This window comes from Planococcus citri, chromosome 5, assembly GCF_950023065.1.
Source record: "Planococcus citri chromosome 5, ihPlaCitr1.1, whole genome shotgun sequence".
In the NCBI taxonomy this organism is placed as follows: domain Eukaryota; kingdom Metazoa; phylum Arthropoda; class Insecta; order Hemiptera; family Pseudococcidae; genus Planococcus; species Planococcus citri.
In genome coordinates this window covers 26,358,396-26,377,070 of record NC_088681.1, presented here as the reverse complement: position 1 = coordinate 26,377,070, position 18,675 = coordinate 26,358,396, and the positions used below count along the sequence as shown (strand labels likewise).

The 18,675-nt window shown below is 32.6% G+C and overlaps 1 protein-coding gene across 1 annotated transcript in view; it reads right to left on the bottom strand.

Moving 5' to 3' along the window:
- The window catches only part of dy (dusky), a 31,317-nt gene continuing 12,642 nt past the window's right edge, over positions 1-18,675 (bottom strand). Inside the window, exons 2-3 of the mRNA XM_065366345.1 lie at positions 16,875-17,000; positions 1-3,826 (exon numbers count right to left, since the gene is read on the bottom strand). Of these exons, the coding sequence (XP_065222417.1) occupies positions 2,108-3,826; positions 16,875-16,922 (1,767 nt within the window). The 5' untranslated portion in view covers positions 16,923-17,000 and the 3' untranslated portion in view covers positions 1-2,107. The remainder of the gene's footprint in view (positions 3,827-16,874; positions 17,001-18,675) is intronic.

Genomic DNA, 18,675 nt, shown 5'->3' with positions numbered 1-18,675 from the left:
TAAAATTTTATACAATTTATTTCGTAAAAATACACAAACAAAAAAAATTTCCAATAAAACTACAACCGTTACGATAATTTAACGAAATTAAAGCGCGTGCATTACACTTCAGGCGAAAAAAATAAAAGAAAACGCCGTGAAAAATGGTTAAATTAACATCGTCGACTAAACTTAGCTACTATATAATATTTTAAAAACGCGTTTAATTTTTTCACCCGAAGTGTTACAAATTCTTTTCAATTTTCTATACGTGTTTTCACATTAAGTTATTATTTCATCTGCGTGTAAAATACCTAATTTTATTTAAACGAAACCAGTTTGCCGAATGTGAGCGATATTCAAATTACAATATTCTTCATCTTCACTCACACACGTACGAGTAGGTAGGTATACCTTTCATTTAACACATTGTCGCAGTGAATGAAAAATTTCACACAAATTAAACGACTGCTTTATACAATAAAATATATACCTATTAAGTAGGTAGGATTGTGTTGAATGTGTAATAAAAATCTGAAGAAGACTACCTATTACAAAAAAAAAAAACCTCACTATACATACATTGAAATAGACGCGCAATAATTAATCGTAAATTAAAAATATAACTTTAGCGTAATTATGGCAACAAAAACTACCTACAAGTAATAAAACATCGAGCGTTAACAGTGGCTATAGGTACTCTCGCAGTTATATACTGTGCATCATTAAAAAGTGGACAAGTCTCATGGCTTTTTGAATAAATAGACTGAGAGCACGAGTGATCTATCACTGTTATGGCATAAAACGTTAATTAACTCGAGAAGAAGTAGAAGAAGAAAAAAAAACTCCTTTTTTAAATATACGTTTTCTACATCGATAAAAACTTAGCCAATAAAAATATGAATAAAATGCACGTGTTAATATAATATAAAATCGTAAAAGCGTAAATTAACAGATAAAAAACACATTTAAGAAAAGAAAAAAAAAGAACAAATTGAAAGTATATCTAAGTAGGTTTTTTATTTTTGAAAGTTTATCGTTATAATCGATATTTTTTTTTTAGTCTCAAACGGGCTGTGATTAATGAAATTTCCAACAATTATTTTCGAATTATATTGGACGCTTAATAAAAAATATCGGTGGATAAACGTTCAGTCTCTCGATGTACATACATTTGAAAGTTCAGATATTTTGATTTTCTTTTATAATATTAAAAAAACAATAAATAAATAAAATTATCATAATGAAAGTTCATAGCATTTATGAAAATAATATTCCTTAAGATTACATTTCTTTTGTCATTTTGTACCATTTTTATAACGTAATAAATTTTAGAAAATTGGTTACAAGTTTTTGAGAAAATGGTGTACCTAAGAATTCGTTTCAGTTAGAATCAATCACAATCACATACTCAAGATTTGGCACTTGCGCAGAACCAAACACGAGCGTTGGATTTGACGCATGCGCCAGCTTAGTGATGCGTGCGCAGGATTCGACGCATGCGCAGAAATGAACTTGCGCAGTAGATTTTACGCATGCGCAGCCTTTAGATTTGGTTTATAATGAAATGTTGCGCAGACCATTACAATCAAAGTCATGAAAGGAAAAGGTAACATCTCATTAGAGAGAGAGAGACGAGAAATAAGAACTTCCACAAGATGTACAAAAAGGATAAAAATGTGTTAGAAGAAATGTATCACAGAAACAAGATTTTCAAAGATGGAAAAATAAATTAATAAAAAATAATTTAACGTAAGTAAAATATTTTTGATTTTTTAAAGGAAATTTTAAAAAAATGCAAAAAGGGATCAGAAAAAAATAAATAAACATTACTCATTGCGAGTTACCAATTAAATCCCTCGAATCGGATTTGCAAAATTGAATAAGTCTGAATACTCGTTAAAGTAAGATATAGGAACGTTACTTGATACTTTTTGGCATGACTTGTTTCAATAGCGCTGAATCCCTTTTTGCAACTATCGAACGAAGATAGACTTGAGCAAAATTTTCCGGCTCCGGGCTACGCGTACCAAAACAACAACAATAACAACAACATGATTATAAATGCAGTTCGAAGAAAAAGTAGTACCTAATTTGTAAAAAAAAAGAAAAGACAACGAGGTCATTTTTAGAAACAACTTTTGGCAGATTTCTTTCCACTTAGCACGCTAGGTACGGTGACCTTTTTCTGCAGCGAAGGATTCGACCTTAATCTGACACATAATACGGAAGAAATTAAGCAAGAAATAAATAGTATTGTTAAAAGAAAGACTAGTGTGGCGGAAAATCCAAATGACGTCATGCATATCATGGACGCACTCTCTTCGAAAGTTTTGGTCGGGAAGACCATGGTTGGTGTTGAGCTATTGGACGTATCCTCGATGGAAAAGGTCAAGTCACCAGTGGAGACGACTTTGATTATCCTATTCACACCGACTTCTTCTTTTTCAGGATTAACTTCTCGTTTATGTTTACGTACTCGCCTTTCGTCTCTGCGCGAGTTACCGTGTAGATAAGCGTCTAACGGGAGGGCTGGAGGTGGAGGACCATACACGGCGTCTGATCTGACAGGACCATGATGGGATGCTAGTAAACTATCGTGTTGCGAGTGCAATATGGCGTTTGGATCTGAGCACTGTTCTGGACATTGGTATCGACAGATTTGAATGGTGCATTGGAAGTGTACTTCCATCGAGTCTGGGAATTTGAACGCTTGGAAGTGAGCGTACGATAATACGGAGGCGCTGGCGCCGAAATTTTTAATTTTGGTAAATCTGGACATTAATTTTGATCTGGTAACACATCCTCGTTGATCGACTAATTGTATCGGGGCACGTTTACCATCGTGTGCCATGCAGTTACGTACAAGCATATCGAACTTGGCGTCGTCGTCTTTGATGGCTAACACCATGGTCATGGTTTGACCTATTTTCACCAAACCCGAGACTTCGGAGGCCCAAGGACCTTTGCCTACTTGTATCTGCATCCAGCATCCGACGTTATCTCCGGCAAAGTCTGCTCTGACGACATCCAACATGTCGACTGGGAAAGGTCGAAAGGTTACGGATTTTTCGTACTGATCGTGCCAGGTACATCTTAGCTTTCTCGCCTGATCCCATAACTCTTGTACTTGAGGATCGTACTGGATAACTATGATGTTTTCGAAATATGTTCCAGAGCCTGAATCTGCTCCGTAACCGTAAAGACCATTCTCCGTATTGCCGGTGGTTCCGCAAGCGTGTATACTGATCTCGAATGTGGCCGAAGTCCTGCCTAATCCAGCTGGTAAGTGAACGCAGTGTATATTGCTGTAGTGACCTTTGCTAAAAACGATACCGTAGAAAGGCTTATCGAATCCGATGAATACCTTCATCGAGTTCTTCTCGCATTTCACATCCAAATTGACTATTTTAGGCGTATCTGTGGTAGCAATGGGCCAAGCGTCGTTGGCACCGGTGTACAGTTTCTCCATAGCTTCTGGTGTCTGCTTTGGAGGAGCGTTGAGTGGCGGAGGTGGAGGAGGAGGTGGTCCGTGGTAAGCTACACTTTGATGGTGATTTGGAAACTGTTTAGGGGGAGGATGAGGGTGGTTGTGATGTAGCGGCCCGGGTCCTGGGTTTCGCGATGGTAACGACAGAGGTATGTCTCGAGGTGGTCCCTGATTGAATACGTGCTTGGCTGTCGTCTCCTGGTCGGGTCCAGATTCAAGAGCCACCTGATCGGGGTTACCTTGCTCGGTATCTTCGCGATGCTGAGCGACGGCATTTTGCGAATCGTTGTGATCGGATGAGGAACTTTGTGAAGATGAACTGGATATTGCTTCGACGACATCTACTTCCTCCCCTAGCTGTGGACAGACAAAAAAAAAAACGAAGTTTGATTAGAAAATTTTTCAATGATAGGTCCCACAAAAATCAGCAAAATATTGCATTGGTAAAATGGTTAAAACCTCATGAAATCAAATTGAAATGAAATATTTTAAAAACATGATAGCTGCTTCAAATGAGAAAGTGAAAATTAGGGCCGCGTATTTGAAAAGCTGAAACAAACGTAATTCGCCAATTTTTTAAACGTCGTTTCCAAAAAATCGTCCATTCAAACTTTTCCAGATATTTTTGATATTCGAGATAAGCCGAATTCGTTTCATTCCTCCTTTTTCCACCATTCAAGAAACATTTTTAAAGCCTTTTTGATAATCAGAGGAGACCAGAATTAATACCTAACAAAGGAAGTAGGTTAACCTTATCCAAACCAGCACAGAAATTTTTTCAGTGGGCAACGTGGGCAATTAAGGGGAATCGATAGAATTAGGTCACAAAATACACCACGAGCCAAAATTTCAGGGGCTAAAATTCATTTCTCAATTTTGGGCTAATTTTTGAAAATTCAACATTTGGGCCAAAAAAAGAGAAAAAAATCAAAATTTTATCAAATTGACATAGAAAACTGAAATTTGGTTTGTACCCTATTTTAGACCACCTAAGTCGATTGGTGATGACTTTAATTAGTTCTGAAGCCTCCAACGGACTTTCTGATTATCCAGTTCTCGAAAAAACGATATTTAGGCACCTCAGAGCAAAGTGAAAATGAAATCCAGCATATGAAAACTCAAATTTACCATCTTTGTGACCCGTTTGGTCGATTTTAGGCACATATTTTCAATATCTCTTTTTGCTGATTCAAATCCAAAATATTCTCCAGTGATTGAGTTCTTTTGATGAAAAAAGATAAAATTTAAATCGGCTGGAGACTCCAGAATGGTTTAAAACCATCAAAAATCCACTCGGGAGGTCAAAAAATAAGATAGGTACATGCAAACCAAATTTCAAATTTTTTCGTTTTTTTTTTTTCAAAAATAATTTATTTGAAAATTCTGAATCTGAACCGATACAAAAATATTTTGAAAATATTTGCCTAAATCGGTCGATTGTATCACAAAGGTAGTATCGGTTACCTAAATCCGAGTTTGTAGATGCTCAATTTCATTTTCAACCTAATTACAGAGTTTTTTCGAATACTGGAAAATCCGAAAATTTTCTGGAGGTTCTAGAACAGTTCGAAACCATCAGGAATTGACTCGAGAGGTCAATTATAAGGGTATAAACCAAATTCCAGCTTTCTAGGTCAGTTTTGTAAATTTTTTGACTTTTTCGCATTTTTTGGAATTTGAATTTTTCAAAATTCGTCAGAAATCGAAAAATAAATTTAAGCACCCGAAATTTTGGCTGGTGGGGAATTCGTGGCCCATCAAACCGGTTTAAAATTTTTTGTTCTAATTGGTATACTGACTCAATTATCTCAGTCAGTTTTTCCAAAGATTTTCTGAGACATGAAAGACTACGTGGTGGAAAGGGAAAGGAGAAAGTTAGTCCCAATAAGTATATCTTTAATTTAAATGAGGGATTCCATGGAAAAGGGGCCTTAGTCAATTTTTTTTACTGATTTTTACAAGTTCAAATTTTTTCATTTAAGAACACTTCAATATCACTGAATATGGTGGAATTATTTTTTAAAAATAATTTAAAATATATTCAGAATTGTAAAAAAAAAATTAGAAAAACAAAAAAATTGACTAAGGCCCCTTTTCCATGGAACTTCTCAAATAATTAGTCATAATTGCATTTTGGTTTTAAAATACTTAAACAATTCTGTTGTGAATAAATCACTGAACAAATTTTGATAGTTTTTCAATTTTGAAATTCACGAAAAATTATTTTAACAAAATTGCAGAAAAAATTTGAAAGTTATGCCAAAAAATTTGGAAGTTTGCAAAGATTTAAATTTTTGAAAATAGTCCAAAAATTTCATGAATTGATGAAAAAGTCAAATTATCATTTTTTTAATATATGTAGGTACTCGAAATGGGTACGTAATGAGATGGCTAGAAACTTGAGATTTTTTTCTAGGTGATTTTTCAACTATCAAAAAGTTTTGAAGGACACTTGTCTTTTGACATTAATGGAAGAAATCTAGGTACTTTTTGAGCCCAAAATCACAACCCTAACAGCGTTCCATCCAGGTCACAATGGTCACATTCTGAACAAAAACGTGTATTAGAGGCCATTTTTGACATGAGCAAAAAAAACGTAGTTTTCAAAATAATACGTTTTTTGGGGGCCTCAAAAATGCTATTTCCATTAATCATGTTAGATTGGGACTCTACACTAGATTTTATAATAAATTATTATTGAATTTTTTCATCAGTTTGTACAATTTTTTGACAATTTTTAGAAATTTAAAAACCCACAGGGATTGCCAAAATTTCTCATTTAGCTACTGTGTGGGTTCCAATACTAATAAAATCGTCAACTCAATGACCCTGAGGTTCCTTGAAAATCTAATTTCCCCCCCCCCTCTGATAAGCTTTTCAGGACCATAATAACTTCAACTCGTCCTTTTTTTTGAGTAGCCTAACCAAAAACTCCTCGAATAGACTTTTTCGAGAAAATCTACCAATTTCAACATTCATTTATGGCATTCCAAAGATCTAAACATTCCAGCACTATAAACATTCATCCGAGATACTTTCGCTTGGTATATAGTAGCGTTTTATCAACATATTTTCTAAATACCAACTCGCACGAGTATGGGTATTATGGTTCTAATGGGTTCGTATTGTAGGTAGCTTGGTTGACGATAGCGTGCAAATCGTAGTATCGTGTCTGATTCGCATTAAATTTTATTATTCGTCGAGTAGAACGCCATTAAAATAAATCTTTAACGAGATCTCTGCCACGAATGGAACATAAAAATCAGCCAATTCGACTGGATGAGGTATTCGCGCTGTAGTTTTGATAACTTGATTTCTTCTTCTAATGCGAGTACATTTGTGCACCTATCTGTATTATAATAAGTAATAGAAAAACAACAGACAATGATACACCTATTGGTGCTTGAGAGCCTGCAGCACTCTACATGCACATCCTTTTCGATCAATTGGGACCTGGATGATTTAATGATTCGACAAATTCGCGAATAAATTCCGAGCAATTCGATTCATTATCGGTGGCATTATTCTTCTATTATAAAATGAATTGCTCGTCTGAACTGAACTATTCATCTCACAATACCAAGCCTACACATTCTCACCTTGATTATACAAATCCATATCGTCGTATACAATACACTCGAACTTCCATTATAGTAGTTCAGGCGAAAAAAAAATTCCGATCCATTTTAATAAATTAACCAAGTCCAGTCGAATTAACTTCCATAGACTATACCTATACGATGGCCAGCAATCGAAACCTGCGAGTAGATACGACATCATTATCGTAAAATTTTACGACATTTTATGCAAACAACTCGCTTTTCCAATTAGCATAAGCGAATCGATACACATAAAATTTTGCACTAAACGGTAGCCCGCCTATTTTTTTATGTGTACAGGTATTTTTAAGTACACGTAGGCAGAGCTACAGGTAGACAAGATGGTATATATCAATTGATCTAACGAGATGGAGCTTCTACGTAGGTACTAATGACACCAGCTCCGTGTGTATTATTTGTGGCAAATAGTGAAGAGGAAATTATAATATAAATGGCGACAAATTTTTACAACTTATTCCAACAAAACACAGAAACCTGTTTGATGTTTTATAATTTTACTAGTTTCAACAACAATTAAAGTGATATAATGGGTGTTTTTTTTTTTTATTCGCGGCTTATTGACGGGTAATTACATTAATGAGAAGAAGAATCGTAAAATTTGCCATTTCTACAACACACACACATGGAAGGAAGTGCGAGTAAAAGACCTACTTTACTATATTATGACGTCACCGCTCACTTGTCCAGCTCTCAGGTGCTATAGCGAAAAATTTATCAATGGTGATAATTTATTGTAATAGGTTTGCTTTCATTTTTATTGAATGGAGGACTTTCAGTCGTAAAATTCTACCGGGCATTAAGTACCGCGAACAATTTACAAGGTGTTTTGAAATTATCGTATTATCATATAAATACGACGTGTATTTATGAATATCTAGGTATAAGTTATACGTAAACACTAAACAGTCGCAAACGATTTATTTTTAGTTGACATCGTTTCAAGTTTTTTTAAATTTAGTGCCTGATTTAAGATAGGAGATGGAAAAAGGTGTGAAGTGTAGCTAGGAATATTATCTATTGAATTTATTTGCGCGAAGAAAGTTGCCCCATTTGCTAGTTTAGGTGCTTATCCAAAAATATAGCGAGAGAGGGACAAGTACATGTTTTTGGAATAAACCTATCACAGAAGTGTAACATTATGAACAATTTTCTGCGATAAATTGATTCCGAGAATTCAATCGATGTATACGTGCCTAATTAACGTGCATTTGCAAGGAAAAAATATTGATTTTGTGCTAATGAAAATTAAATTAAAATTGCCTACTCTCTAAATTTAAAGCAGTCAATTTCACTGCTTAGCAGTCACGACATTTTGCCTTTTTAAAGCAGTAGTTTTTTTTTACTGCAAAACAGTGAAAAATTACTGAATTGGTCAGTCAAAATGATTTTTTACTGACCAATTCAGTAATTTTTCACTGTTTTGCAGTAAAAAAAAACTACTGCTTTAAAAAGGCAAAATGTCGTGACTGCTAAGCAGTGAAATTGACTGTTTCAAATTTAGAGAGTAGATTATTGAATATTATCAAAAATTATTGAAAAGGTCACCAAAGTGAGTGAAAATCAGCAAAATTTAAAACATTACTAAAAATTACCCCACTTCACTCCCTCCCCCTACAAAAAATTGAATGATGAAATGTTGTCACAAAATTCAAGTAGGTATAATGTTGCAAAAGTCTTTTTTTTGCATATTATTGAAAGTAAAAAACCATTGAAATTGAATAAAATTTTGCCAAAATTGCATAGATTATAATATAAAAAAAAAAAAATGTTTACTGACGAATAATCAGCCAAATTAGACAACAATTTTCAAAAATGTTCTATGCATAGGTAAATAAAAACAGTTCAAGAAATGACTGAAAATCTGTGCGAAATTCCAAAATTTGAGCTAAATAATAAAAATCACCGAAAATTACTAATTGAATATAATTTGGCAAAAGTTGCAATAAAACATAGTTTTTGTTGAAATGGAGTAAATATAATTAGATCTCCCAATAAAAGTGGATCATATGATCGAGAATCGATTAATCGAAACCCCAAAAACCAAATCATTTGCGATTTTAGATTCCATGTTATGGACCATTGGACCATGTTAGAAAAAAAAATGAATTTTAGTCTCGAAAATCGACCTGTAGATCAAAGATCGATTAATCGAAACCCCAAAAATCAACTCATTTGCGATTTTCGATCTCGTGTGATCGATTATGGCATTTGTACGTTCGAAATAAAAAAATCGATTTTATATAGATTTAGAAGTAGACTCCAGTTCTAAAATCGATCCCGACTGAAAATCGATTTATCGAACTACAAAAATCGATTCTTTAGCGATTTTTGATCTATGACAGATCAACTTTGAAATCAAAAATTAATTTTAGTTTTGAAAATAAATGTTTCGATCAAAATCGATCATAATTGTAAATCGATGAATCGAAACTCAAAAATCGATTTATTTTCGATTTTTCTCGTGTTATGTGAGTGATCAAGTTCGAAATGAAAAAGGAATTGTAGTCTGAAAAATGAACTTCCAGATCGAAAATCGATTAATCGAAACCCAAAAGTCGACTTATTTGCGATTTTCGATCTGATTTGATCGATTATGCTCTTGATGAAAAATCAATTTCAGATTCAGAAGTACATAGGTTCCAGATCAAAAAATCAATCGTGATCGAAAATCGATTGTGATTGAAAATCGATTTATCGAACTCTAAAAATCGATTAATCTGCGATTTTCAATCTCGTATTACATGATCAACTTTGAAATGAAAAAATTGATTTTTTTTCAAAAATGGGAGTTTTTTTGATCGGTCGATTGATTTCCAATTTTCGATTTCGATCATAAGAAATAATCGATATTTTTTTTAAGGGTATAGTTCTGGGACTTGAACAATCACAAGCGACTAAAAATTTGATAATTTCAACATTTGGGTTTAAGAAAAATATGCATTTCTTCTCAAAGAGCAGTCTTTTGAAAATCATTTTTTTCGATTGATTGCTTATGATTTTGATTTTAGTCATTTATATGATATTTTGTCAAATTCATTTCTATTTTCATTCGGAAAAAATTGACCAAAACTTGTATTTTTTTTTCAAAAATTGATTTTTCGATCAATCGATTTTCTATTTCAATCATAAGGAATGATCGATATATCCAAGGATGATTCTGAGATCTAAACAATAAAAACGACTTTAAAATAATCAAATTATTTTAAAAACTGAATTAAAAAAAAAAAAACATCTCAAGAGGTTATGCATTTTTCCATCAGTTGACGTAATTTTTAACCCCCCCCTCCCCCCGGTTCTCCATCTTGCCAAAACCATTAATATCAACTGATACTTAGTTTCCTTCCAACTTCCTTTGTTTCAAAAACTAGATAAATTTCAAAATTTTTACACATGACAGCATGGCTGAGTTTTCATGCATTCAAATCTAATTTTTTCCCTCTCTCAATTTTTGAAAACTTGTGCAATTTTTTCAAAAAAAATCTTCATACTTTTATTTTTTAAGCTTACTTATTTGCAAACCTCAGTTCGATTCCACGTATTTTACCAATCAAAGTCCGAAAGACATCGTTTAATCAAGTTGAACTTTCCAATTTTCTCTCAAAAGTAGTTTCAAAAATATAATTTTTGTCGCAAAAAATTAATTCAAGTTCAACTCTCTTATTTTTCTCGTACGTAATATTTCAAAAACAAAGCCTTCTAGAAATAGACCTCTCATGCTTTACATGTCCCATTTAAAAGCTCAACTTTATTGAACAATTTTTTGTTACTCGAATGATCCACTCTGCACATTTTCTGATTTCAGGGCTTCAATTTTTCAATAATTCAAATTTTTCAGACATGAAAAATCACAGAAAATGCATTTACCTATTAATATTTTCCAAAAATTCAACAAAAAATTGACCTTTGTAGGAAATTCCTTTGATTGATTTTCGAATTACCAAATTTGTCGACGCACACTAGGGATAGTAATTTTTTTGCCTCAAAGACCCAATATTATTCCAAAAATCTGTATACCCTTTGGTTCTTTTAGAAGAGAGAAAAACTTTGTAGAATGAAAAAACTACACCATCGATCCCATTCATCAATTTCAATACACTCCAAGGAGAGAAATTCCATCTTATAGAGATAACGAGGAAAGGGTAGTTCTAAAAAGGCGGGGGAAGCAAAACAATCACACCAAAATACACACCAACATACGCGACTCGAATATTACTATCTCTCAGCACTTCAACTAGAAGATGTTACTTGTTTTGCATACGCTTGCGCCGTATTCGTGGCTCGATTCACTTTCACATCTGCCATGAACGAAACTCACACATTCCTGCATATGAATGGTGAAACGTACACACTTACCTACACAGGTAATAGGTATTCGATTGAATTACCGTAAGTAAGTATTAATGTAAGATCGATGAATGATTCTCGAACACCTGTCGCGATTGCGATTTTAATTCCTGATCCCATCCAGCGAATGGAACCACCAAAGAGGTAAAATTTTACACTCGTTTGAGAACATTCACCGGCCGGCAGCGTTGATTTGGCGTAAGAAATTACATTATTTTAGATTCACGGGCGCGTTAAAAAAATTGCACAGTTTGAATGTGGACGATGGTTATGTAGCGATAAAAAGGTATAAACTATGGTAAAAAAAAATTCGTAAAAACCTCACGAAAATGTAGCTACACTTTTAAAACGATAAGATCTCTTTTGATATACGAACGAACCGTGAATAATGTAAAGTTCACTCGCCGGAATAATACCTAAGAGCTACGTATCCGTGGTAGATTTCGTGTCTTATAAAAACGAACGTACCTATCTAGTTAATTTTGGAGGAATATTTAACAACATAAGGCAACGTGCAAAGACCTACATCAATATTCTCATAGTTACAAACTATGATAGGTAAAGAAGAGAGAAGTCGTACACCTGAGAACTGTTATCACTTTTACGGATTCTTCGATCATTCATGTCGAGTTTGATTTAACACCCGAAATTTTTGTTCAGTTGGTGAAAAGTCTATATAGGCCTTCGTTTGTTTTGGTTTGTCCAGCAAAGAAGCTGCGAAGAAATAGAAGCCCAAAACGGATGTTGCGCAGACGTGATAACGGTGAAGATTTGGTTTTTATAAAATGTATGCCAACATTTGACCAATTAAGGCTCACGGAAGACTAGGTTCTTCTTTAGCTGCAACTGGATTATTGGAACTAGGCAAGTTTGATGCATCTCGATTTGTTCTTTGTTGCATACCATGCAAACGTGATAACAATACTGATAAGTTGAACAACTTTATTTTAACGCATACAATGTGTGCTTATAGTATTGCTGCAGTTGCAGTTGTCGTCGTTGGTGTGAGTACCTCTACCTACTATGAGTAGTATATGGATACGCGTACAGCAAACCGGATGTACTCGCTTGGTCATTTCAAATTGTAATTAACTGTGTACTTTTTCTATAGTACCTTAAGTGTGTACTTATACGTTTTATTATTGTATGTATGAGCTATGAGAATATAGGTATATTGCACGTTTAATGGAAGGATGTACCTATAATGTGTACTCATATTCGTATAGACTCGTCGTCGTGTGTTTATGATGTTTGGCGTTTCATCGTGAATAAATGATGGTTTTTTTTCTTCAAAATTTAAAGGCTAGAGTTATCTTTTAAAGGAATACGAAACGAAACTCAATTTATGATATTGAAAAATTGCATGTTTCATCAGTTAAACTCGAAGCAACTACTAACCTACTTTTCAAATTTTCCCCAAAAGTATTTTTTGGGATATTTTTCAATTTTAAACACTTCTTTCTCCTTACCCCTCTGTTTTCGTAGAAACTCAAAAGCAAACGAAAACCGAACTGGAATTTGGAGATCTTTTCAGAATGACAAAAAGTGTTGAAAAGTTGCACATTACAAAAATCCAAACGTTTCTATGTAGTTCAAAATATAAATGAAAATAAAACATAAAACGACAAAAACTCGCCTTTGAACTCATTTTTGATAAGATTATGAATCGTTTCCACGATGTAACAATTTTTCAATATACCTACCACCTACTTATTCACTAACGAGTAACAAGCCAGCCTTTTGGTCACTTAGTCACCCATTTTGATCTATTTTTTTTACTCCAAAGCATGGAAGACACACAGAATGTCTCTAAAAAAACGACTATCTAAATAGAAAATGAGTATATGAGGGTCCTGTAGGGTTTTTAATTTTCCAAAATATAGCTCAAAACGTGTATAGGTACGTTGATGACAAAATTGCGTAGGAAAAAACCACATTTTATAGTCCTATTAAAATCGTAATCTCATTTTGGAGACCTAATTTTCACTGGGTTGAAGGAAAGTAGTATTTTTGGACGTACCATTTTTTCAACAAAAAAAAAAAAAAATGCCTCAAAATTACAAAATGTGAGATTGAACAGCTACAATTCTAGGAATCTGTTTTTCTACGTCGTCGTATTCCAACCATCATTTGTTTTGAGGGTCACTTTCAACATGAGCGAAAAAAAATGTTTAAAAACTAAATAAAAAATAAAAAAATACTTACCCTCAGCTGATTTAAAATATGTGACCGAGAAGCAATAAATTTAAAACACGGGCTGATGTGCCTCGTAGCCCATCCCCCTTTTCCCCCTTCAAAAAAAACTTTGATTTTTTTAAAATAGGTCATATGTTCTATTTACAAATTGGTTTCAAGGGACGTTTTCGATATGAGTGGAAAATAGCAGTGACGTAGCCAAGATTTTTCAAGAAGAAGACAAAATAAGATTTTTACAAACAAAAAGTGTAAAATTTGAGATAATTTTAGAACATTTTTCATTTTATGGGATTATTTTATAAAAATGGGGATACAATTATGTAGTTTAAAGGCAAAAAAATGCTCATTTTTGTATATTTTATTTTAAAAAATTCATCCGTAAGAGGAGGGCAACTGTTCTTTTTACCTCTCCCATTCCCTTGACTAAGCCACTAAAAAAATTAATTTTTGATATTTTATAACAAAAAAAAAAAAAAATCGGGCCCCTAAAAATATTGTAATTTCTTCACTCATAAATCAAAATAAGGCTTTTGAATGTGATTATTTATAGAAAATTGGGTTTTTGAATTAATCAACTTAATATGCAGTTTTTTATATGATATTGTAAAATCTGAAACCTCGTAAGACCTAGGTTGACTTTCAAGTTTCCGTTTGAGCAGCTGAAATCGTTTTTGAAAATCTCTAGTAAAAAAAAAGATCGTACTTGTAAAAACGATTACTGGAAGACCCGTTAATTTGAATATTTGAGTAAGACTGACTTATCAACAAAAAAAAAATCCATCCAGATGCAATTAAAAGCGTAATTTTATTGGTCGTTTTTTTTCACAAAATTTTGTCGAATCCTTTCATGGACGAGTTGAATTCCAATTTAGTACTCTAAAATGACAACCTTTTTCATCATAAGCAATTTTATTTCTATAGATTTTATATAGGTACCTACTATAAATATGTATTTCAAAAACGAAGTCTTTAAGATAAATCGAAATCGAAATCGAGAGTTCTTGAAAAATCGAGAAAATTAAAGAGCATCAAGCATAAGACAAGAAATTTCATGTTTTGCAGTTTTATTATTTCTCCTCTTTTTTTGTACTATTTTTAATAATAATAAAATTAAAAAAAAAAAACAGGAAATTGAGTGTTTTATGAAAAAAAAGGGAAAGAAAGGAAATTATAGAGAATAAAATTTTTCATCTTGATGTAAGTACAAATAATTTTTTCCAAGCTTAGTTTTTCGAAATATTTCAAGGGAATATTTTAGAAAGCTCAATTTTTTGAACAATTTTTTGATTGACGTTTCGGGGAGACACTTTTGAACCACTGCATAGTTGATTTAATTTTCAAATTTCACGCAATTAAAAGTCTGGATAAAATATTGGAAATGAAAAAAAAAAAAAAAAAAAAAAATACTCTTCCTTTTGCTCTATCTTACCAATTTCCATTTCTAATCTGACTCTATAAGTTTTAGCAAATATTTTAGGTAGATATACCTAGCTAAGTTGATAAAATCGCAATTTATTCTCCGAAGATATCAATAAACGTAAATACCCACAGAATTGCCAAAAAGAATGAGAAGAAAACCATAAAATGACTTATTTGTAAATTGCAATTATGTTTACAATTGTTAAACTGTTACTTTTCTTTGCTCGAAAAATTGAAAAAAGACCTTGAATTTTCATAAATCTCCCAAAAATGTGATATTTATTAAAATCATCACAGATCTCAAGGCCATGGTGAAGTTATAATTTTTTTCTCCGTCAAGAGAAAAACTTTAACCCTCAGAAAACGATGAAAATTTAGATATAACTACGTAGGTACCTATTTAGAAAATGAATGTTTGGTCATTTTCATTCAAATTCAAGTTTAGTCATCTATTTCATTTTCGTTACACTCAGCCAAGCTTTTACTTGGCAGTATACTTATCAGCGTCAAAATATAATGAAAAGAATCGAAAAAAGTTCAAAGTTTGCAAACACAATAAAATTTACCATAAGTTTACTTGAAAAAAAAAAAAAAAAAAAAAAAAAAAAAAAACGAGAAAAACTGAACAAAATTACGCAAAGATGACGATAAATTGACGAAATAAACTACACAAATTATACCTAAAAAAATTCCATTTAAAAATTATCAAAATATTTTTAAAAAATTGATGAAATATCGCCCATACCTATGGTTTAAAATGTAGAAAAAATTACATAAATATGTAGGTACATATTATCTATCATTAGAAAAAATACAAAGTTATACTGAAAATTACCTAACAAAAAAACCATCAAATTTCAATCAATTGAGCAAAATCGATCAAAAATTGGATAAAACTTATCGTTAAAATCAAAATGACATAGGAATTCAACTAGAAAGCCTTTTTTCTCAACATTTTTAATTTCAGTCATTTTTTACACCATTTTTCTGTCATTTCAAAGTGTCCCAAAAAATGTTCATATTTTCAAGAAATGATGGCTTCATGACTGAGGCAGGGGTACTCTATGTTTGTTAAAGACTCGGTGGGTGGTAAATGAGTATGTAATTAAGGTATTAAATATGATAGACAATATCATTTGCATTCTGTCCCAAATCCTTCGGACGAACCAACCGATTGCTGATGGTGTTAACAATGACAGTATGTAAATTTTATTACCTACCTTAATGAAATGGTGTAAAATTATTTTCAAAAAAATTAGATATTCAAATATCTGAGAATTCGATCGAACTTTTTCGAGTTTTTAAAGCTAGATACTATAATTAAATCAATATCTACATATTTAAATAATAATAGTGAGAGTGTCGAGGGCGAAATTATTTCAACAATCAGACAAAGGCACAGATTCTCTTACAACTCTGTCATTCATAATTTACATACAATTCATAATTAGTCATCGCAGGATTCGGGTTAAAATTAGGACATCGGTCGAAATATTTTGTGGGCAATTAAGTTGGTTTTTATGATTTTTAAATTCAACGTAATAACACAGGTATTAGATGGTCTGTTTCTAAAATTCTACGTAGGTCAAAAATAAAATAAAAGTTCTAAAAAAAAAAAACCTATAATCTACGAGAATTTAGACTCCTAATTTACTCAAATTTCACTTTGAATTTTTCAAAAATGAATGCAATTATAATCCTTCATGAGGGACTTGACATGTAGGTACAATTTAAATACCTAACTTTATAGTTTCTTTTCATGGTCTCAAACATGGGTTTATGAACACAGAATATTTTTCATTACCATTCAATGTTTTAAAACTTACCCCAGTATTCAGAAGTAAAACGGCCAGGAGGGCATATAGTAACCGCATAACTTTCCTTACTCAGGTAACCGAAGCCAGATTTGAGAGTTGGCCGATTGATACATGCAGTCTGCAATTCGTCGAAATCTGAAAGAAAAAGTATAATTACATAATTAATTAACGACGACTATACGACGACCAAACAGTCAGTGTAAATAAAAACCGAAAAATATGTACTACTCGTATTTTCAGGTATAATAATTTCATTCATTCGTGACCCTAAAATACCTGATATAATTATCGAATACTGTGCGATGCGATGTCCACTCGCATGGTCGCGTTATTACAAACGCGAGAAATCTACCACCAGTTCGACAAGGTCCGAACTAGAGCATTAGGCCAGAGGTTAGCGCGACTTTTTATTCATTTTTTCACATATAAACCGGTATACTCTTGTAATTTCGAGTTATTAACATAATGAGTTTACATTCCTTTTGGGCAGGTTTTGGACATCGTCGCGCGAGTTCAGTTTCACTGAAATTTCGAAAAAAAGAAAAAAAATTCATTGTCGGAGAAAAAATGCTAGCGTGTGTTTTCCCACACTGTGTCCTTGGGTATGGTAAAGCCAGGTATTCGGAACGATTCACTTTTTTTTCCACAAAGAGATATCTATGTACTTGTTTGTATTTGGGCGACGAAATTCTTAAAATAAACATGTGGGTAAAACAATATCACGGCACCAATTACGAGTACCTACGTAGTACGTAGGTAGCAAAGGTGGCAAGTAAACCTTATCTTCTCTCGTGTACTGGATTCTAACAATCCAATTTCTACTCTGTACTAACAAAGTAATTAAATCAATTAAACGATTCGTGCGCGTTTATGCCTACCTATCCTTTTTTTTTTTTAAGAGGAAGCCAACGAAATCCAGTACAATGTTTTCATAATTCATAAGTGCTAAAGTAATTAATAGGATACGCATTAAATTGGCGATTTATGATTTCGTGATGATGGTTTATTTTTTTCTACAATTAAATTAACCAAGACTACGTATGAATGTACAGTGTACACAGTCTGAATACCGCGAGATGGTCACTTTAATTACGCTTTCTTGACGTCGTCGTTGGTGTCTTTCGCTTTTGATATCTTAATTAACACGAAATATAGGTAGCTACTGTGCCTGCAGTTGCAACCTAGTAATACTCTCGCCTCGAGTGAAGTGTAAAATCAGAAGTCAATACTATAGTGGAAAATTACAAAACTTTCTGGGTATTTTGGGATAAAATTTCAGATGAATTATTTAAAAGGATGAAAATATTTCAGTAATGTACATACTATATATTTAGAAAATTCTGTGCCATTTTTTTCATCGTCATTTTTTATTGAGCTAATATTTTTCAAAATTTGACCAAAAAAGCTACGCTAACGTCTTAGCTTCATTTTCTGTTTCCTCCCCTTTTTTTTACTACTTATGATAAGGTATTTAGCTTTATTTTTTAATGAGCGTGTTGAGAAATTTTAAGGAAATTGAGAAAATTTTCGCTCATTGGATAGTCAGAGAAATTTGAAAAAAAATTACTCAAATAAATACGTGCATAAAAATTTGTAAAAAAAAAAAAAAAAAAAAAAAAAAATGGAAAATAACTTTAAAATGTTTCTTCAAGAATAAATACCTAGTTCAAAAAAAAAATCGAGATAAGACTTGGATTTCTTTATGGCTTCATCATATGGAAGGTAATCCCAACTGACAGAAAAGTTTTTGAGCTGGACAAATCTATTCCAATAATTCCAAAGTGAACGCGACCTCAGCAACTTGACTTGG